This window comes from Benincasa hispida, chromosome 12 (assembly GCF_027475165.1).
Source record: "Benincasa hispida cultivar pf3 chromosome 12, pf3_genome.v1.1, whole genome shotgun sequence".
Taxonomy (NCBI): Eukaryota; Viridiplantae; Streptophyta; class Magnoliopsida; order Cucurbitales; family Cucurbitaceae; genus Benincasa; species Benincasa hispida.
The window spans coordinates 52498565-52521840 of record NC_143489.1 but is presented as its reverse complement, the minus strand read 5'-3'; the positions used below and the strand labels follow the sequence as shown (position 1 = coordinate 52521840).

Below are 23276 nucleotides of genomic sequence, written 5' to 3'. Positions count from 1 at the left end.
ATCATCATCATTCCTTATGTTTTGTGGAGGGGCTTCATATTCAGGCTTATATTTAACTCTTAGTATAAGATCAAACTCTGAAGAATTAACATTTGTAACCCTGTAAATGTGAGATTTAAGTTCTTCATACTTCAATGTAACAGGCACAATGATTCCTGTGAACTCTCCCCCAATATACGAACTTTCATTCTCATCACAATTACATCCATATAGAATGACACTTTTCTGTCATCCTACAAAGCAAGAGAACATTCGTCATTAAGTTGTACAAGCAATTGAAGTGTACTCTTACTCTCTCTTAATCTCGCTCTCACTTAATCTCGCTCTCGCTTAATCTCTCTTTCTCTCTCTTTTAATCTCGCTCTCTCTTTTACTCTTGCTCTCTTTCACTCTCGTTTTATCTCTCGTTGTCTCTCTCCCAATACAAAATTTCGTAATGGTACATTTCCAGAAATAACACAACAAAAATAATTAAACAGACTCAAAATAATGAAACACTTTTCTGAAAAAACCTGTTCCATTTTGAAAAAGCCTCATCTTGGAAAGCCCCGTTCGAAAAATCTCCGTTCAACAAAACACCGTCGAAAACCAGAAAAGTAATCATCGTTGAAATGGAGTTTATTGTGTTTAGGTATTATTGATTTGAGGCTTCAGTCGTGAAAATTGTCAAATCATTTGTACACTGACGAACAATCACATCAAACCAGGAAATTTCAAGCGAGAGCGAGAGTGTTTAATCAGACGAGACCAAGACTTACCTCATGAGGCACTTGTAAGAGCAATTTACGTAATTTGGTATGACGATGATGTCAACAGAGGGTCAATTGACATTATTTTTTAAAAATGGGTCACTTGATATTTTGGACCCAAAAAATGGGTCATCTGTACAAATTTCCCGTTGATGTTAAACAATTCAATTTCAATAGTAAACACTATTGAAGTTTGTGATGAGCTCCATCTTTTCATCTTTCTCTATTTTGTATATTTATCGAAAAACTTCATCTTATAAACTTTGCATCTCAAATATAGATTTTTTAACTCCAACATATTAACTTCATACTACATAATTCAACTTAATACCTTATGTTGGCAATGCCACCAAAATCTCGTATTGGTTGATAAAGGAATTATCATGAGTATATAAATGAGGATAACTATCTTCACTAGTATGAGATCTCTTGAGGTGAAACTAAAAGTAAAGCTGTGTTTACGCCTAAAACGGACGATGTCCTTATCTTTATTTTAGTATGAATATGAGTAGGAAATAATAAATACGATCATAAATAAACATCTGATAATGTTTTGAAATTTAGAAACCAAATCAAAACTAAACTTAAAAATATGGACTAAAAGTGTGTTATTTATTTATTTTGATTAAAATTAATGGAAGAATGTAGGAGAAATTAAATGGAAGAATGTAGGAGAAATTAAATGGAGAGTCAAAACTAAGTTGAAGAGTGAAAATTGATTTTAACTTTTGATAAAAATATTTTTATAAAAAATAAAATGCAATTACGAAGTTGGAACGGTTGCAGTGCATTTTACCGCTGAAATATCAAGACCATTTTTGTTCTAAGAGAAAGGCAACGCCAATTCATCACATTTCCCATTAGACAAGCAACCCGAAAGAACACGGATCGATAGGCGGAAGGAAGAATCCAATCCGCCGATTTGCTGCAAGGGTTTCGATTCGGATCCAAGAAATTGATATCATCAATGGCGGGCCTATCGCTCAAGTGTGGGGATTGTGGCGCACTCTTGAGATCCGTAGAAGAAGCTCAACAACATGCCGAACTCACTTCTCACTCCAACTTCTCCGAGTCCACCGAAGCCGTGCTTAATCTCGTCTGCACTGCTTGCGGCAAGCCCTGCCGATCCAAGACGGTATGAATTCCAAGCCACTTTCTTCAGATGTTAATCTCCAATTCACTTCTGCGCTTTTCCGGAATCCTTAGTTGTACTTAGTAGAACGACGCCTTTTGATTATTTTGTGTGTGTGTGTGTGTGTGTGTGATGTTTGTTCTGTAGGAAAGTGATTTGCACACGAAAAGGACTGGCCATACCGAGTTTGCTGATAAGACTTTGGAGGCTGCAAAACCAATAAGTTTGGAGGCCCCAAAGGTAGATGCGGAATCAGAAGATGCTGGGGATGCAAGTGCTAGCAAGTCTGAAGGTACAGAACAATTCTCGTCATGGTCTATGCTTTAAATTTCCAATCATCAATGAAAAGTATGTTTCGTGTTATAGAAAAAACACTCTTGTAGAAATGAACCCAGGTTTTGACAAGATAGTTAAAAATTAAGGTTGAGAGATGAAGAAATGTGGCTGTCTGATGGGTATCCATTTTGACGATCCTAGTTGTGGAGTTCAGGTTATTGAGAACAGACGCCTTAGGTGCAGTATCTCCAAATTTCTGGTTGATGTCAAATAAAGGACAACGAAATCCATTATCATCCTTTCATTCTTTGTCCAACGGCGGCTCAGAAATTTACTTCTTTTCGTCTTTGGTGGATATCCTTTCAAAGATGAAGCTAAGTCCCTGATGTTGGATATTTGGCTATTTAAGTTTTTAGGTCATGTTAAATTGATCTATTCTACAATATTTAATATTCGGCAAGAATCCTTCTTGCCATTCTTGGACCCAAGATAGAAGGTCTATACCAAGATAACGTGGAAACACCCTGAACATTTAGTCAATCAAAGAAAGAAACTGAATATAACCTACTTACCACCATTATTTATAGGTCGTCGCTCACTTCTAATTATAAAATATCACGTACAAAATTATCCTTCAAGAACTAACATGGTTAAACTTCGAAAACACAAATTGATCTGACACAACAAACTAAGAACTTACACACCTAACAGCTTACAGTTTTTAGTGCATTTCATTTGTTTACTTCTTATATATAAAGAGACGAAACCGTCGTTCGCACCACCATCTCCCTCCTCTTCACTGTATATCTCTTAAATTCATTATCTCTAGACCTTGCACCTTCAAGTCACACATCATCAGGATTCATGCATGAAAAATGTGCATGAAGCCATCCTCTTAACTACAATGGTCTGTCATTAACAAGTAATCTATATTAGGAAAGAGATCAGTGTAATGCCAGGGAGATTGGTACGAAAGGTCGTTAATGCAATCTAAACTTTTTAAGCTACATTTTTATTGTTTTTTTATTTGACCACTGGTGCATTTTTCCACTTGAGTAAACATTTGACATAATCTTTTTGTTTGTTTGTCTGTATCTAGAAATGGTTGTGCCAGAGGTGAACAAGAATATATTAGAGGAACTTGAAGCTATGGGCTTTCCAACAGCTCGAGCAACCCGTGCACTCTTTTATTCTGGTGAGTTGTTTGTAAAGTCAGAATGCAAGTCTCTTTTATTTTGAGTTCAAACGCTTGGATTGTTATTTACTCATCACTTGAGTATTAATAGTCAACTTATTGGAACTCTCCAGTCAAACTAGTATCCGTGTTTACAACTTCATCAATGTGAGAGCAGCAGAATATGGTTAATTTTAATTCTTATCTTTTAGCTTAAGCATCATATTCCATTGCTTATTTAATTGAAAGTGCTGGGATAGGCTCTTCAAACTATTCAGATTTTCGTGGGTGATGGCAGAGAGACAGAATGGCAACATTTACGAGCAACTTTAATGCAACCAAAACATTAAAAAGAGAGGGGCTAAGGATCTATGGAACAATGCTGTTAACCCTTGCTCTGTGGTCTATGGAATTAATGGGCCCAAAGTTTAATTTCATGGCAATGCTGGAAGGAGGTGGTATATGTGGCTAAATATCACGACTCTTGTTCGAGTTTTCATGAACCTCTCTTTTTAACATTCTTCCAACACAAGCGATTCAATTTGTAGTAGCTTGTTAACTACTATGGTTTGCCTGCCAGTTAGGGTCTTTTGTATGATCCTCTTAAAAAAAGAAGAAGAAGAAAATCTATATGTTCATGTAGATTTAAAAAGGATAATGGATTCAAAATATATTTCCTGATTGGAAAAATTGTAACCGAGGTTAAGTATTTTAGTCCTACAAGTTTATATTACTTCCATGTGAATGAACTGCGCATGGTGGTGTACTTATTGCAAAATTCCTAAGCATGCTTCTCAAAACGCTGCTAATGTATTATTTTGGTACTTCTTTTCAGCCTTGTCTCATCCACTCAGTTATGTAGACCATTTTCTTTTCTTTTCTTTCTTCTTCTTCTTCTTCTTCTCTCTCTCTCTCTCTCTTTTAAAGTGTGAAACAAGCAAAGATATATCCATATTTTCATGCATAACACGTGGATATTCATATTAATAGAACTATCATTTCTGTATCTATTAATTAACAAGTATTAATTTCTCTCATTTTAGGTAATGCCAGTCTTGAGGCTGCAGTCAATTGGGTAGTCGAACATGAGAATGATCCGGAGATAGATGAGATGCCTTTGGTATGACTTGCTGTTCTTCATTTTTAGTATTTGTATCTTTAATCTGTTTCCGATCTCTACTTTCCTTTACATATACAAAACAATTTTGATTCATCAAGGTATGAATGGGAATCACTGTAGGGGTACAAGTAGATTGGTTTGATTGGTTGTTTGTTTGTTTTAGATGTGTGTGTGCGTGTGTGTTATAAATTGATCCTGAACTGATATATGGAAAAGCCGAAACTAGCTAAAAGAGAATCTCTGCAAAAATCAAATTGTGCCAAAGAAAAAAAGCTCATCGAACCATTCAAAACCTACCAAGCAAATTAAAAAACTGGCAGAATCAGCCAAAGCTGGTCAAATTGATGAAGAAATCGAATAAACTAAACGTATCCATTTTTTTAGGCCGAACATATCCGGGTTTGAATCTTATAAAATTGAACTAACTGACACAATGTAGCCAAGATGGCGTATGACATCCGACCTTGCTATTTTTGTAATCTTCATTGCAAGGATGTCATATCATCTTTTGTACATAGTATATTGTCAAACTCATTCTTTATATATTTTAAAATTTATTGGCAGGGATAGGTCAGTAGGATAGATATATGGCATCTGCGTTCATTTTAGTCCTTGCAGAGGGAATGACACCTTACTTTGTGTTTATATCTCAGGTTCCTAAAGACACAAAGGTTGAGGCTCCAAAGCCTTCTCTTACACCTGAGCAATTGAAAGCAAAACAGCAGGAGCTAAGGTATAAAGTAGGCCACTCATAGTGAAATTACGAAAGTATCTCCCAGAATTCAACAAATTTCAAAAGGACTCCAATTAGATTGCATTTTTTTTGGGACATAAAAATGGAGTACCAATGAATTAAGTGCTTGGTCAAAAGAATCCAACTAGAAGTAGGGAAAATAGTTCTATCAATTAACTTATAATTGCTGATGCTGATCCTTGTCCTTCAAATCAGTGTTCCTTTTCCCACCAAAATTTTATGGAGATTATGCCTATCATGATATACTGCACAACACCTTGTTCATGTTTTTGAATCTTTTGCCAACAACGTTATGAATCTAATTGTGAAAATTCATCTGACTGCATGGTTGCCAATGAACATTGTTTTGTTAGGTGAACTAGAAAATTTTTGGTGATCTGCCTTCTATTCTTTTCTCATATGGTGAATTATCTTTTAGGGAACGGGCTCGGAAGAAAAAAGAGGAGGAAGAGAAGATAGCAGAGAGAGAAAGGGAAAAGGTACCTATGCTACATTCATTTTTATAGAAACCTTTAAAAAAATAATTAAATCAGCAACGAACATCGGGATGAAGTTATTAGGCCTCTGGTTGTGTATCAATACCAATGGAGGAGTAAGGGTAGAATGGGAAAGACAAATGTGGGGGGGGGGGGGGACCTCGGGAAATGAGAGGTGTGTGATTGTATAAATGAATCGTGAAGGTAAAGGAAGAGTAGTTAGTTTTCTGGTGAACCTTCTGAGAGTGAGAGGTTTAGGGAGTGCAATCGAGGAGATTGTATATTGTGTTCTGGTTAGAGTTGTATGTCTGTGTTTCTTTGAATAATAAGAATCGATTCCTCTCACATAGTATGGGGAGTGTGATTGAGGAGATCGTATGTTGTGTTTTGGTCATAGTTGTATGTCTTTATTTCTTTGATTAATATTAATTGATATACCTTTCATATTGGTATCAGAGCGTTCTAGGAAAGTTAGGAAAAATGGCGCAAAGGAGATCGGAGGAGAAGATTGAAGCAACTAATGCAGAGATCGTTGGAATACGAGTCGAGATTAAGAAATTACCGATAATTGAGGAAACGATGAATTCGTTAGCAAAGAGTGTAGAGCAATTGAATGTGTAGGTGATTAAACAACATCAAACTTCAGAGGAGATGAGGAAGCTATTAACTAATTTGTTAATCGAAGTCGTTTGGATCTAATCCAATGATGAATACAAAGCGAATGAATCTAGTGAAATCAAGAAAACGAAAGATGAAACAGGAGAAACGCCGACGGTATTGAATGAGTTGCTGTGAACAGGAATAGGATATGTCAGACTTGAGTGAAATAAGTTCAAGAAAGTCGAAATGCCTGTGTTTAATGGAACCTATTAAGATGCTTGGTTATTTAGAGTTGAACGATATTTCCAGATCCAAAAGCTAACGGAGGTAGAGAAGATGACTGTTGTGGTCATTAGATTTGAATCCGTGGCTTTGGGTGGTACCGAGCGAAGGAGGAACGAGAGCCATTTATGGATTGGAAGATGTTGAAGATGAGGCTTTTTTAGTAGTTTCAATCTTCACGAAAAGGAACGGTATGTGGTCAATTCCTAGCTATTAAACCAGAAACAACTGTAGAAGAATATATCAATTTGTTTGATAAGCTGGTGGTGCCATCACAACATCTTACGAATGGGATTTTAGAAAATACATGAATGGGCTAGTTTCATGGGTTAGGGCCGAGGTTGCGTGTTGGGAAGCAGTTGAGCTGGTCAATATGATGAAAGTGGCCCAATGAGTTGAAAATAGGGAAATAATCGCACTGAGGCGGTTTTGGGAAGTGTTGATAAGAATAAGGCCTAAAGTACATTAGTTAACCCTAAATCGGCGAATTCGACGATAGTGAAGGAGACAATTGAGGCTTCTAAAGTGGTTGCGATGAGAACCATTACTCTTCAAGGAGTATCGACGACCGGAGTTTAGCGAGAAGGATCGTTTAAATGATTGTCGGATGCAAAATTCAAATGAAGAAAGAGAAAGGGCTATGTTTTTGTTGTGATGAGCATGATTGTCGAGCATTGATGCATAATTAAAGATCAGCGTGAGTTATGAGTTAACTTGTCCAAGAAAATGTTGAAGATCTAGAGGTGTTTGAAGATGCGTCTAGAACTCGAACCGGTTGAACTTCAAGCAGTGGCAGTTGACGAAACTGTTGAATTATTGAATTCTGTGGTAGGATTTTCGAATCCTAGAACTATGAAAGTGTGAGGGGAAGTATCTAATCGTAGTGTTCTAGTGTTAATTGATTTTGGAGTGACACATAACTTTATTGCACAACGATTAGGGTACTGGAACGACAGTGAAAGGAAAAGGAGTGTGTAAAAGATTTCGATTATGATAAACCACTGACAATATTTCAGTATAGAAGGAAAGGCAGAGGTAATAAGGGGAAAATGGGAAGTAGGGAGTGTGTTTTTGGTGAAGGGAAGGGGTACTACTGTTAGTTAGTTAGAAGAATGAAGAGAGTATAAGAGGGAGGAGTGGCATGAGTAGGATTTAGGGAGTCTTTTTCCTTTTAGTCGAGGGCAGGGCTTTTCTCTCGAATGTGAGAGGGAGCAGTAGAAGTGTGATTCCATTCCTTGAATTCTTCTTTCTTGTAATTGTTCATCTTGTAACTGGTAATACATTTTCTAGTTTGATGTTCCCGATTTGGATTCTCATCAAATTGGTATAAGAGCGCTTAGCCTGGGAAGGAAGGTCGACAGATGGCTTAGAAGAGGTTTGAAGAGAAGTTAGAGTTACTTGACCAAGAGATCTCTAGTCTTTGAGTTGGGATGTAGAAATTACCTACAATCGAAGAGAATTTGGCATACTTGGCCAAGAGTATAGATCGATTGGGAGTGCAAGCAAAGAAACACCCAGAGATGTTGATGTCATACATAGCTGAAATGGAGAAAGGTAGAATGGCGATAGCAGAAGCGGTTGAAGGATCCGGAGGTAAGGAAGGTTCGGGAGAGATGAATGAAATGATCGTCGATGTGTTAAAGAACATTGCAAAAACGGGAATTGAGGATGTGTTGAGGATCGAAGTAAGTTTAAGAAAGTGGAGATGCTGATATTCAATGGAGCTGATCCTGATTCGTGGTTGTTCAGAGCTTATCAATATTTTCAGATACACAAACTATCGGAGACGGAGAAGATGATTGTGGCGATAATAAGTTTTGACGGAGCGGCCTTGGATTGTGAAGAACGAGAACCGTTCAAAGATTGGAAGGATTTGAAGCAACGGTTATTAGTACGATTTCGTTCGTTAAGGGAAGGATCAGTCTGCGATAGGTTCTTGGCGATCAAGCATGAACTGACGGTGGAAGAATATCACAATTAGTTCGACAAGTTGGTGGCTCCATTATCGCATCTGCCAAACGAGGTATTGGAGGAAACCTTCATGAATGGGTTGGCTCCTTCGGTCAAGGCCGAAGTAGAATGTTGGGAGCCCGTTAGGCTTGCACAGATGATGAAATTGGCCCAGCGAGTGGAGAATCGCGAGAATGTACGATCAGAATCGAGCCGGGGCAAATCACTCAAAGGTAAGGCCTAAACTCTGAACAATAATAATAATAATGTTAGTAAAGTGAATAGTACAGGAATTACGAAGGAAGGGGCGAAGTTAATCGAACCGACTCTGATGTGTATGATTACCTTGCGAGGTGTGGCGGTGGGAGAGAATCAATGGGAAGGAGCATCTAGGTGGTTGACTGATGCCGAATTTCAGGCTAAGAAGGGATCATATTTTCGGTGTGATGAACATTATATGGTGGGATATCATTGTAAGGGATACGAAAAAAGAGAATTACACCTACTGGTGGTACACGCAAATGGAAAGGAGATGGAATTGTGTGAGGAGGACTATTTAGAAGCGGAACAAGTAGAGTTGAAGATGATTGGTAGAGGAAAAGTTACCGATGGTGGCAGAATTGTCAATCAATTTGGTAGTAGGGTTAAAAAATTCGAGGACGATGAAGCTTAAGGACAAAATTAAAGGGGAGCAGGTGGTAGTGTTGATCGATTGCGAGGCAACTCACAACTTCATATTTGAGAAGTTAGTGCATCGATTACAGCTAGCAGTGGTTGAGACTTCGAACTATGGAGTTATTTTGGCTTAGGTTCAGCGGTCAGAGGGAAAGGAATTTGTAACGCGGTGGAGTTGTCGATTGGGGAATGACAGTTGAGGATAGTTTTCTTCCTTTGGAGTTGGGAGGAGTGGATGTCATTCTAGGGATGCAGTGGTTATATTCATTGGAGGTAACTGAGGTTGATTGGCGAAATTTAACCATGACTTTCAGTCAAGGGGATCGAAGAGTGGTATTGAGGGGGATCCTAGCTTGACTAAAGCTTAAGTAAGTCTTAAGAGTATGATGAAATCATGGACTGAATCTGACCGGGGGTTCTTAATAGAATGCAGGGCAATGGAAGGTGGGGTGTCTTTGGTAGAGTGGTTTGGGATAGAAGAAGTTTATACGTTATCAGAATCTATTCCTGCGTTGTTGGATAAATTTTTAGATGTTTTTGATTGGCCTGCTGAGCTGCCTTCGAGGAGGAGTATTGAGCATCATATACATTTGAAGGAGGGAACAAACTCGGTGAATGTTAGACTGTATCGTTACGCTCATCGGCAGAAGGAAGAGATGGAGAAGTTAGTCGAGGAGATGTTAGCATCAGGGGTTATAAGACCAAGCACTAGTCCGTATTCTAGTCCAATCTTGTTGGTAAGGAAGAAAGATGGAGGCTGGAGATTTTGTGTTGATGATAGAGCTCCTAATAATGTTACCATTCCAGATAAGTTTCCCATTCTAGTAATGGAGGTGTTGTTTGATGAATTGAACGGGGCTGAATTAGTCTCCGAAATAGATCTGAAATCGGGTTATCATCAGACTAGAATGCACCTTGGGGATATGAAGAAGACAACGTTTAGAACCCATGAAGGTCACTACGAGTTTCTAGTAATGCCGTTTGGACTCACCAATGCTCCATCTACATTCCAAGCTTTAATGAATACTATCTTCAAGTCTTATCTGCGGCGACTTGCATTGGTATTCTTTGATGACATATTGGTGTATAGCAAGAATTTGGAGGAGCATTTGCACCATCTGGAGGTGGTCTTATCTGTTTTGAGGGAAAATGAATTATATGCCAATCCTAAGAAATGTTAGTTTGCGCGAGGGTGAGTTGAATATCTGGGACACATAATTTCTGGGTAGGGTGTGGAGGTGGATCCGGAAAAGGTGCGAGCCATTCTTGAATGGCTAGTTCCCACTACTATCGAAGAAAATCGGGGGTTTCTTGGGTTGATTGGATATTATAGACGATTTGTTCAAAATTATGGAAGTATTGTAGCTCCATTAAGTCGGGTGTTGAATGGTGGAACATTTCTGTGGAGTGAGGAAGCACAAGCGGCATTTAAAAAGTTGAAACAAACCATGATGACCTTACCGGTATTGGCACTACCTGATTTTAGTTTACCATTTGAAGTAGAGACGGATGCTTCAGGATATGGTATAGGGGCTGTGTTGGTGCAACAGAAGTGCCCAATTTCTTTTTATAGCCATATGTTATCAATGAGGGATCGTGTGAAACCAGTATATGAAAGGGAACTGTTGGTTGTGGTAATTGCTGTTCAACGTTGGAGATTGTATTTGTTGGGGAGGAGATTTGTAATTAAGACAGACCAACGGGCTTTAAAGTTTTTGTTAGATCAGAGGATCATACAACCACAACATAAAAAATGGGTTGCTAAGTTGGCAAGCGTCCCTTGTATTTGGTCCCTACAAGGTTGTGGAGTTGCTAAGTTTGGCCGTATCGACAGATTTCTATGCGACAGCGTCGAGATGTGAAACTCTCTCCCAAGTCCTTTGGTCCCTACAAGATTGTGGAAAGGTTTGGAGCGGTTGCATACAAACTGGAACTTCCTCCTTCGGCGGTGATTCGCCTAGTCTTTCATGTTTCCTAGTTAAAAGGGGTTTTAGGACAACACCGTGAGGTCCAAGCAATGGATCCTTATTTGACCGATTTGCATGAGTGGATGACTGAACCTGATGAGATCTTGGGCTATCGCAAGAATCCTTCGACGAATGATTAGGAGGTTTTGGTGGGATGGAAGGGATTACTAAGCCATGAGGTGACTTGGGAGGTTAGCGACTTCAAATAGTGGTTTCTGGATTTTTACCTTGAGGACAAGGTAAATTTGGAACAGGAGAGTAATGATAAGCCACCGATAATATTTCAGTATAGAAGTAAAGACGGGGGTAATAAGGGGAAAATGGGAAGTGGGGAGTGTGTTTCTAGTGAAGACTGAAGGGAAGAGGGACCATTGTTAGTTAGTTAGGAGAATGAAAGAGAGTATAAGAGGGAGGCGTGAGTAGGATTTAGGGAGTTTTTTCCTTTTAGTCGAGGGCAGGGCTTTTCTCTCGAGTGTGAGAAGGAGCAATAGAAGTGTGATTCCATTCCTTGAATTATTCTTTCTTGTAATTGTTCATCTTGTAACTGGTAATACATCTTCTGATTCAATAAAGTTGTTTCTGATTTGGATTCTTATCTGATTACAATTAGGAGGCCTCACTATTGTCGATGAGTTTTTACCTCTCTAGTGGGTGTGGGGGATGTGATCTTGGGAATATAGTGGCTTTAGGAATTATAAGGCCAAGCTCGAGTCCATATTCAAGACCAGTGAATGTGAGGCCATATTGGTATGCTCATAGTTAGAAGATTAAAATGGAGAAGTTGGTATCTGAAATGTTGTCATTAGGAATTATAAGGCCAAGCTTGAGTCTGTATTCAAGTCCAGTACTTTTGGTGAAGAAAAAAGATGGAGGGTGGCGATTTTGCGTTGATTACAGTTGATTACAGGGCATTAAACAGTGTGACCATTCCAGATAAGTTCCCAATACCCGTCGTTGAAAAGCTGTTTGATGAGTTGAATGGGGCGGTTTGGTTTTCGAAGATAGATTTGAAATTAGGCTATCATCAGATTAGAATGAATCCGGCTGATGTTGAGAAGACTGTTTCGCACACACGAGGGACATTATGAATTTCTGGTGATACCTTTTGGGTTACGAATGCACCATCCACTTTTCAAATATTGATGAACAAGGTGTTTAAACCTTACCTGAGGATGTTTGTATTGGTGTTTTTTTGATGATATTCTAGTCTATAGCAAGGATCTGTAGGAAAATGTGCAACATTTAGATGTGGTGTTGTCAGTGTGACCAGGAAAATGAGTTGTATGTTAACCGTCTCAAATGGCAGTTTATGTGAGGAAGAATAGAGTATCTGGGATATTTGATTTTGAGAAGAGGGGTTGAGGTGGATCCAGAGAAAGTACGAGCTATATTGGAATGGTCAACGCCTACCTGTATTCATGAAGTACGAGGTTTTCTTGGATTGATGGGTTATTACAGGAGTCACGAGGTTTGTACAGGCAATTTGGCTGCTCCATTAACTCAGTTGCTGAAAAAAGGTGCGTATCAATGGTCAGCTGAAGCTCAAGAGGCTTTCGAGAGATTGAAGGTGGCTATACCACTTCCGGTGTTGACATTACCTGATTTCAGCAAGCCATTTGATATCGAAACTGATGCATCGGACTATGGACTTGGGGCTGTGTTTATGCAGCTGAGGCGTCCTATTGCTTATTTTAGACATACATTATCAGCCAGTGAATGAGGCAAGCTGGTATATGAGAGAGAATTGATGGGTGTGGTCATGGCTGTACAATGGTGGCGACCTTATTTGTTGGGACAGAAGTTTGTGGTGAAGACTGATCAACGAGCACTTAAATATTTGTTGGAACAGAGAGTGATACAACCACAACATCAGTGATGGTTATCGAAGTTACCCGGGTATGATTTTGAAGTTGTTTATCACCCGGGAGTGAAGAATAAGGCTGCTAATGCTTTGTCTCATATGCTAACTGGGGTTGAATTGGCTAATTCGTCAGTGCCTACATTGCTGGATATGGATATGATTAAGGAGGAAGTTCACAAAGATCCCAAGCTGCAAGCGATAATACAGAAGTTGATTGCTGATGAAGATAGTATTCCTTTTTTCTTTCTTTCTTTCTTTCCTTTTTTTTTTTTTACATCAAGGAAGGCTTAAGTATAAAGACTGGTTAGTGGTCTCTAAATCTTCGATGTTATTACCTTCAATAAGACTTCACACTTATCATGATTCAATGTTTGGGGGGCATTCGGGATTCTTAAGAACGTATAAAAGATTGATTGGATAATTATATTGGGAAGGGGTGAAGAAGGATGTGAAGTAATATGTGGAAGAATGTTCTGTTTGTCAGAGGAACAAGTCTTTAGCTGTTTTTCCCTGCAGGGTTGTTACTGCCTTTGGGTATTCCTGATGCTGTTTGGGAGGGGAGATATCCATGGATTTCATTGAGAGATTACCTAAATCTCAGGGATATGATGTTATTTTTGTGGTGGTGGATCGGCTAACTAAATATAGCCATTTTATTGGTCGTAAGCATTCGTTTTCTGCTAAAACAGTGGCTGATGTGTTTGCTAAAGAGGTCGTGCACCTTCATGGCTATCCTAAATCGATTGTTTCTGACCGGGATAAGGTGTTTTTGAGTCACTTTTGGCAGGAATTGTTTTGTTCGGCTGGCACTCAATTGAATCAAAATACGGCTTACCATCCGTAGTCTGATGGACAGACGGAAGTGGTGAACAAGAGTGTCGAAGTTTATCTGCGTTGCTTTTGTGGTGAGCATCCTACACAATGGTATTCGTGGTTGCATTGGGTTGAATATTGGTATAACACCATGTTCCATATATCTATTTGCATCACTCTGTTTTAGGCGGTATACGGACGACTTTCTCTGGCATAGATTTCATATGATGACCATTCAACTTCTAATTCGAGTTTGGACCAACAATATGTGTGAGGGATGTGATGTTGGGTGTTTTGAAGGAGCATTTGCGAGTTGCTCAGGAGAGGATGAAAAAATTGCAGACCGGAAGAGGGGAGAGGTGGAATATGACGTGGGTGATTTTGTGTATTTGAAGCTTCGGCCTTATTGGCAGTCCTTTGTTACGATGCGAAGGAACGAGAAGTGTGTGATAGAAGGGAAGAGTAGTTAGTTTTCTGGCTAACCTTCTCGAGAGTGAGAGGTTTGGGGACTGCGATCGAGGAGATCGTATGTCGTGTTCTGGTCATAGTTGTTTGTCTGTGTTTCTTTGAATAATAAGAATTGATACCTTTCAGAAGCTTACCATCTTTTCTTTATAAAAATTTTCTGTTGTCATTTCTTTAGCTTTTTTATGTTTGTGTTCTAATTTCTTTTAATTAAGCTCTTTTTTCTTCTTTCCGTTGGTGGTGGAATCAGAAGTCATTTGGTTATTGAAAAGTTAAAAGTAGTAGTGTTGGGTTCCTAGCTTTTTAGTGACTGTGACATTGTGCCTCAGATAGATAATATAATAATATGTATTTTTTTCTCAGGAGAGAATTCGAATTGGCAAGGAGCTCTTAGAAGCAAAAAGGATCGAGGAAGAAAATGAGAGAAAAAGGTTTTTTTTAGGTCTTTGTTATGGTATTTTTATTTTTGATAGATAGAATTGTTTATGTTTGTAATTGTTCTTATGCTATTGAAAGCATTATTACTATGTTGAATTCAAGTTTGTTCCTTATTTTTTTAACGCAAAATATCATTCCCATTGTAGAATATTAGCTTTGAGAAAAGCTGAAAAAGAAGAAGAAAAAAGAGCCAGAGACAAAATTCGTCAAAAACTTGAAGATGACAAGGTAGTGAGTGTTCCCACTCCTGCAAAATTGTGCGTATTTTTTGTTTCTTGACAGTGAAAATTGTGCGTATTAAAGCAATCAAGTATTGTATAGTATAAGATTTTCTTTCTAAATATTTTTGTGTTATTCCTCATGCATCAATGTGCATTGATTTTTTACTCACTTTCCAGGTTCATAAAAAATGTTCTAAATGCATCGCTGCATGTTGGTTTGCGGAAATTATTATCTAGCGTTATATTTGTAGCATACATCTCTCTACTCTCGGCTGTGAAATGAGTCTTAGCTGTACCCATTGTTTCATAGAAGTTGGTAGCTGAGGTTACTAAAGAATAGAGAAGGGTTCAAATGAGTCTTAGCTGTACCCATTGTTTTATAGAGACAGGCTACCAACGGGGTTGAGCTTATCGTCAAATGAGTCTTAATTTTGTTCAACTATTAGAATGATTTTTCTATGAAAAATATTTCGTGATTGGTCCAAAAGGAATGCTATTTTGCCTGTAAAAGGTTAATATTCTTCTTTTGTTTAAAATATCATATTGTTTATGTTTGAAGTTGTGGCAATATGATGATAGATTGTGATTTTATTTTAAAGAAGTTATTTTTCACAGGCAGAAAGAAGACGAAGGCTTGGATTGCCACCAGAAGATCCTTCAACTGCAAAACCTCCGGCACCTGTTGTTGAAGAGAAAAAGGTATTGCCTGTCCTTTCGTATTAGGTACGCTTTCAATTCTGAATTGCTTAGATTTTCTTTGATAAAATGTTTGCTTGTAACTGCAGCTCTCATTACCCGTTAGACCTGCTTCAAAGGCAGAGCAAATGAGAGAATGTTTGCGATCATTAAAGTCCAATCACAAGGTAAATATGTTCGAGAATTCATAAAACCTTCCCAACTCAGACAGGAACTCACAGAACCTGCTAAAATTACAATGATTTTTTCATGTCACACACACTAGCGCACACATGGAAGTACAATTATTTGCGTATGGGGTATAAGCGGAAAAAGAATTTGAAAGTGTGCACCAGTGAGAAGCTGAGAACTAACTTAACCAAGTAAAAGACATCATCCCAACTCCTACTTCTGTCATTGAAGTTTTACCGATTACTTTCTTGGTTCCTTCTGGCTTCTGCATTGGGACTCACTGCTAGCTTAGAACATGTTAGTTCATTCTCTGCTCTATCAAATATCTTGACTGTATGGATTTGTTGTTTTGGCCTTAGTATTCTATTATTGAGTTAAAGTTAAAAACTATCGACTAATTTTAACAGTCAGGAGAACAAGTCAGGTCATTTCATTTTAATTTCTTTTATGTTAATTTTAATTCATCTTTCTTCCTTCAAGTAAATTCAATTTGATTAGAGTGACCGCTTGTCTTAATTCTACGGTTGTTCTAGGAGGATGATGCTAAAGTGAAGAGAGCATTTCAAACCCTTCTAACGTATGTGGGAAACGTGGTAAAAAATCCTGATGAAGAGAAGTTCAGAAAAATTAGACTTAGCAACCAAACTTTCCAGGTATCTGCCTCAATAGAATGATTATGGTACCGTCTTGCCTATTTCCATTTTCAATAGAAATGCTTCACTTATTCCTTTGAATTTTTTCTGGTAAATTTATTCTCTAATGCAAGAACTATGAAACTTCATTATATTGCAAAAGTAAGCAATCTTTATGTTCTGAGATCATTCTTGGTCAAAGCAGTTCTTTATATGCATTTGTGATTTGCATGTAAACACAGAAGGCACATTTGCACAAACTAATGATTTGTTTTCAACTTAACCATATATCAAGCAGTGAAGCAAGTACGACATTTCTCCTAAGGAATTTATGTTTCTGACTGTTAACATCATAATGGAGAACTTGATTTTGTGACGTCGATTAGTTATTTGCCCTTTTTCAATCATTGTAAATTTTTTCTGAAAATGGTTAAATTACAAATGTGGTATGTGGACTTTGATTATTGCCAATTTAATCCTCAAAGTTTAAAAAGTTCTAAATACGTCTTTGAGCTTTTAAACATTATTCTATATTTGTCAGTATTGTAGATAAATGTTGGCTGATTAGGCCGAAGTGATATATGGGAATGAATTGAACAACTAGAAAGAAATAGAGTGACATCGTTATAAAAGGGTTTTAACATGTGACTTTGATAACAACGTATGTTGTGCTGATTTGTTTCATACTATATTAAATTAGCAAATATTTTTGTAGGAAACATTTTCACATCATTAGTTATGTGTTAGCATATCTTTTTTAATGTTTAAGAACTAAATTGACACAATTCATGACATAATTTATAATTCAACCTATAAAATTATACTGTCAAGTACATTGTTTTGCCTCCCATCTTGTTGCGTTATAACGAAGAACTAAACCCGGATTATTCATTTGATGGAACAGGATAGAGTGGGTGCACTGAGAGGAGGAATTGAGTTTCTAGAGCTGTGTGGGTTCGAGAAAATTGAAGGTGGTGAGTTCTTATTTTTGCCCAGAAACAAGGTTGATAGGGCAGTGCTCAATTCAGCTGGCTGTGAGCTCGACTCTGCTATAAAGAATCCCTTCTTTGGTGTTCTCTAATTTCATGTTACAGAGAAATATTTTAGTAATTTGTTTTTTGGGTGCTGTTTGGAATATGGTCCAGATTGATGTTGATATTTTGTTCTTTCATGACACTGTACATGAAGAAATATTTAGTGCATTTACCCACTGGAACAGCATATTGTTTGTTTTGGTGATGTCTTCTCTGCAATTAGTGTCTTTTTGAATCTCATCCCTGCATTTTTTATCGGTCATTTTCAAGAAATTTGTGGCTAATAAGTCTACTTGGTCATTCATTTTCGTCGATATAACTATAATGATTACTCGAGAGGGTGATTATACTCCTACATTCACTTTTTTCCTCTCCCTATTGCTTCTTTGAATTCACTCGAGAAATTGAAAGAGAACTCTTAATAGAAATAATTAAATCTTCGTTCATCTTTTATATATATATATATATATATAGTAATATTATGAATATTATAATAAAAAATAGATGCTCATTGCTTAGTGTTTTAAAGGTTATATATCACCATTCATGTTGTCCATGTGTCTCGTAGTAATTCATGCTTAGTGTTTAGGTATGTACACATCCTACTTGTCACTCTGTCTATAAATAGTGGCTTTTGGTGGATCTTAAAATGATATATCCATTGGTAAGAAATTCACACCAAATTTCACTAAAATTTTCATTGTCCAATTTTATAATTTTAGTTTTTATTTATTTATTTATTATTATGTAAAAAATATTATTATATTATATTATATTTTTTCATATATGTATTCCTATTGTGGCTCTTCAATTTTATAAGACGTTATCAACATGAGTTCCTGTGGTTTTCTCCGCTAAAGTTAGGTCTTAAAGTGTTGCAACGACAAACCTTACAAAATTAGAATTCGTAGCCTTTGACATTAATTGTAATAATTATTTGTTATGGGTGCTCGATATTGAAATTCACCTTAATGTTGTGAACTTGGAGAAACAATTAAAGAAGGAAATACGATATCCAGTCAGGACAAAGCAAAAACTATGATTTTTTTTTTCGTTATCATCTCCACGAGGGACTGAAAATAGAGTATCTTACATTTTCTACATTTCATGTCTCAAATATCCTCCTGCAGCCACAATATCGAGAGAGAGGTTCTAAACAATATTTTGAATTAATTTCATGTCTTCTCATGGCCGAACAAGATAACGAGTTATTGATGAAAAATCATGAATCTTGACCAACCAGAACACCATTCCCTGAAGTGAATGCTGCGAATTTTAATAATAATCGTGATCGAGGTCGTGACTGTGACAGAGGAAGAAACAATTATTATTTTCGTAGTAGTTGTTCTAATCATTTAAATTTCAAAAGAACCACATGATCATAAAGGAAAAGCTCTACAACATAAAAGTTCAAATATTGTTGAAAGTAAATGCTTTCGATGCGGAATGACTGGGCATTGGTCACGTACATGTTGTACGTCAAAACACTTAGTTGACCTCTATCAAGCCTCCCTGAAGGAAAAAAAAAAAGAAAAATGTGGAAGCGAATTTTGCATACTAGAATAGTGACATATTTGACCCATCCCACACGATAAATTTGGAAGTGACAGACTTCTTTTGACTTTGAGAATATTTGGACTTAATGTTGTTGTTTTCTTTTATCTATTTTCATGTTTTTTTAGTAACTTTTGTATATTTTAAGTGTTGTTTTTCTTATTATAATTATTTTCTTTTGATGAAGAAACATGGGTCATTTTCATATGTTGGATGTTTAAAAAATGAGCAAAAAAATATCTATGTCTGGCAGACAGTGCAACTACGCACACAATACTTACAAATAGAAAATATTTTTCCAAATTGATAATGCTGAAAGCAAAAGTAAATACAATATTAGGTTCTGTAAACTTGATCGAAGGTTTTGGAAAAACAAATATTATTTTGCCTAGAGGAAACAAATTTACAATTGATAATGCATTGTTCTCTAGTCAATCAAAGATAAATCTTCTAAGTTTTAAAGATATACGTTGCAATGATTATCATATTGAGACTGATAGTAAGAATAATGTGGAATATCTATATATCATATATATCATATCCAATGTCTCAAATGAACAACGTATATTGGAAGAGTTGTCTGCTTTATCTTCTGAATTGTATTATACTCATACACAAGTAATTGAAACATATGCAACAACGAACCTGAAATTCATGAATCCAGACATATTTACAATTTGGCATGATCAGTTGGGTCATCTAAGATCTATAATGATGAGGAAAATTATTGAGATTTCAAATGGACACCCATTGAAGAACCAGAAGATTCTTCAATCTAATGAATTATCATGTGATGCTTGCTCTCAAGGAAAATTGATAATTAGACCATTACTAGCTAAAACGGGTATGAATCACCTGCATTTTTAGAATGAATTCATGGTGATATATGTGAACCCATTAACCCACCAAGTGAACCATTTATATATTTTATGGTATTAATAGATGCATCCAGTAGACGGTCATACGTGTGCTTATTATCAAGTCGAAATATTGCATTTGCAAGATTACTTGCTCAAATAATTAAGTTAAGTACAATTTCCTGATTATATAATTAAGGTCATTTGTCTTGATAATGCTGGTGAATTTACATCCCAAGCTTTTGAGAATAATTGTATGTCAGTTGGAATAAGTGTTGAACATCCTGTAGTTTATGTTCATACACAAAATGGTTTAGCATAATCATTTATAAAACATTTGGAGTTAGTTGCAAGACTATTACTTATGAGAGCTAAGCTTCTTTCATTTGTATGGGGACATGTTATTTTGCATGCAGTATCATATCTTAGTCAGGATGTGTTTTGACCATACTACTTTTCTTGAGGTAAACCACATAAGGGAACACAAACCTAGAAGTAAAATCGTGTTGAATGAGATTTCCAAAGAAACTATTGAATCTTCAACAAGAGTTTTTGAAGAGCCTAGTATCTCAACAAGAGTTTTTGAAGTAGGTTCATCTAGTAGGTCAAATCTACCTCAAGTGTTGAGGGAACCTCGCGCAGTGGGAGGGTTGTGAACCCACCTATTCGCTATATGGGTTTAATTGAAATCCTAGCTATGGTAGCTAATGACGAAGTTGAGGATCCATTATCTTACAAGAAGGCAATGGAGGATGTTGACAGAGATGAATGGATCAAAGCCATGGATCTCGAAATGGAGTCTATGTACTTCAATTCAGTTTGAGTTCTTGTAGATCAATCTGATGGGGTTAAACCTACAGGTTGTAAATGGATCTACAAGAGGAAACGAGGTACTGATGTCCTCAAGAAAAGTAGTATGGTCAAGACCATTATTTTGAAAATATTTTATATGGACAAAACACATCCATTAAATATTCCAATGGACATCCGTTCATTGGATATAAAGAAAAATATATTTCGACCTCGAAAAGATAATGAAAAACTTCTTAGTCCTGAAGTATCATATCTTAGTGCAATTGGTGTACTCATGTATCTTGTTAATAATACAAGACCAGATATTGCATTTTCAGTAAATTTATTAGTTAGATATAGTTCTTCTCCTATAAAAAACATTGGAACGAAATTAAGCATATACTTTGTTATCTTTGAGGAACAATCGATATGAGTTTTTTATTCAAATAAATAAAAAACTAATCTAGTTCGTTGTGTCGATTCTACATATTTATCTGATTCACACAAAGTTGGATCTCAAACAGGTTATTTGTTCACATGTGGAGAAATTGCTATATCTTGGCGGTCGGTGAAACAGACGAAACGACCACTTCCTCAAACTATGCTGAAATTCTTGCAATTCACGAGGCTAGTCAAGAATGTGTATGGCTAAGGTCAATGACTCAACACATTCGTGAAATGTATGACTTGTCTTCTAATAAAAATCTTCCAACAATATTATACGAAAACAACACAGCTTACATAGCCCAAATTAAAGGAGGATATATTAAAGGAGATAGAATAAAACATATTTCACCGAAGCTTTTCTACACTCATGATCTTGAAGAAAATGACAACATCACTGTACAACAAATTGGTTCGAAGTATATTGTATTCTTTTAGGAGTATATATTATATGAAATATGTACTCTTTTTCCTTCACTAAGATTTTTTTTTTCCATTGGGTTTTTTTAGTAAGGTTTTAACGAGACATATTTCATAAATATATATGGGCTAATGGGGAGTATTATGAATATTATAATAAAAAATAGATGCTCATTGCTTAGTGTCCCAAAGGCCATGTGTCACCATTTATGTTGTCCATGTGCTTTGTAGTAATTCATCCTTGGTGTCCATGTAAGTCCATATCCTACTTGTCACTTTGCCTATAAATAGTAGCCTTTGGTGAATCTTAAAATGATATACTCATTGGTAAGAAATCCACACCAAATTCCACTAAAATTTTTCATAGTCCAATTTTATAATTTTAGTTATTATTTATTTATTATTATTATATAAAAATATTATTGTATTATATTTTTCTATATCCATATTCTTGTTGTGTTCCTCAATTTCATAACAAGTAACAATTAATTATTGATCTCGCTTATCTGGTCTTATGGTTCAAATCAACTCTTTTGATTTGAACAAAAGTTTCGGTTTTCTTGGTACACTTAATATGTTGCAGGCTTGCAGCTGTATGATATAATGTTGTTGAATTGACATAAAACTTATATTATAGAGGTTAGAGATATGACTCTCTTATTCTACACATGGTAATTTTTTTTTCCCTTATACTTAGAGAAATTCTAGTATTATATGCATGTTCGAGAGTGATTTTGAAATTGCTAAAATCATTTTTGTCATATTAAAAATTATTTTAAAATATACATTCAATCACTCAAAATTAAGTGATGTTTAATTCACTTTTTAGAGGCTGTTTGATGCGTTGGGTTGAGTTCATATGTTGGGGGTTTATATGTCTCTGTTTTAGGTGTTTGGGGTACTGAATTTATATGTTAGGGGTATTTGGTGATTTTTTTTTTTTTTTTTTTTTTTTTTTTTTTTTATATATATACATAAATGATCTAATTTTATGATGACTATTTTTGTTTGGAGATTTTTTTTATTAAATAATTCTACATATATTTTTATAAACTATAAACTATACTTTATTTTATTGTTTTTTAAGCACACATGTATAATTGAAGTTTTGGAACATGGGGATTAGGGTTTACTTTTGGATCATGCATTTCATTTTTTTTTTTCTAATTTAAGCAATCATTTTATAAATTTGTGTATGTGACGTTTTTAGTTAAGTCATTTTTATTTTAACACTTTTGATAAAAAATTTTAAAATAAAAGATTAATGTGTTTGACAATTATTTCTCAAATTTTTTTTTTACATACAAGTTTGTTTGATTTCTTACATGATAAAAGTGATTTTATTAATGTTAAATTACTATAAAAAACGACTATAAAACACTATGAATTAACAAAAAAAAAAATCAAGAATTCAACGTTTTGATAAAACTTACATACTTTTGTGTCAATAAATGTGTTTTTATTGACAATTTTGTGCATCAACTTAAATATAAACATTTATTGATGTTTTATATGGATTCTTAAATTAATAGTTATTTTTAAGTTTTAAATTAAAGTTTTATTGACGTGTGTTAACAAAGCCCAGATTTGTAGTAGTCATAATTTAAAATAATGGTTGTTGGAGTTGGAGTGGCCACTGTCAAAGTCGAAGGTCACTAGAGTTGGCTATAAACAATGGTGGATGGTGTTGTCGGAGGTAGTCGTGAAATTGGCTGTCGGAGGT

General features: G+C 36.0%; 1 protein-coding gene across 3 annotated transcripts; it reads left to right on the top strand.

Moving 5' to 3' along the window:
* Positions 1-1459: 1459 nt before the first annotated feature.
* On the top strand, positions 1460-17673 carry LOC120067132 (ubiquitin-associated (UBA)/TS-N domain-containing protein). Of its 3 annotated transcripts, XR_016525218.1 has the most exons (13): positions 1460-1884; positions 2029-2173; positions 3257-3352; positions 4375-4451; positions 5105-5184; positions 5624-5684; positions 14658-14725; positions 14879-14960; positions 15569-15652; positions 15739-15816; positions 15915-16117; positions 16354-16473; positions 17357-17673. XR_016525218.1 is itself a non-coding variant. In XM_039018567.2 (12 exons), exons 1-12 carry the CDS (start codon positions 1717-1719, stop codon positions 17531-17533), a joined length of 1236 nt encoding a protein of 411 aa, XP_038874495.1. In that variant the 5' UTR covers positions 1460-1716; the 3' UTR covers positions 17534-17673. The 3 variants fall into 3 exon arrangements, 2 of the variants coding, with proteins under 2 accessions (XP_038874495.1, XP_090164154.1); XM_039018567.2 differs by lacking the exon at positions 15915-16117; XM_090308028.1 differs by lacking the exon at positions 15915-16117 and having other exon boundaries at positions 1544-1884; positions 2372-3352.
* Positions 17674-23276: the final 5603 nt, after the last annotated feature.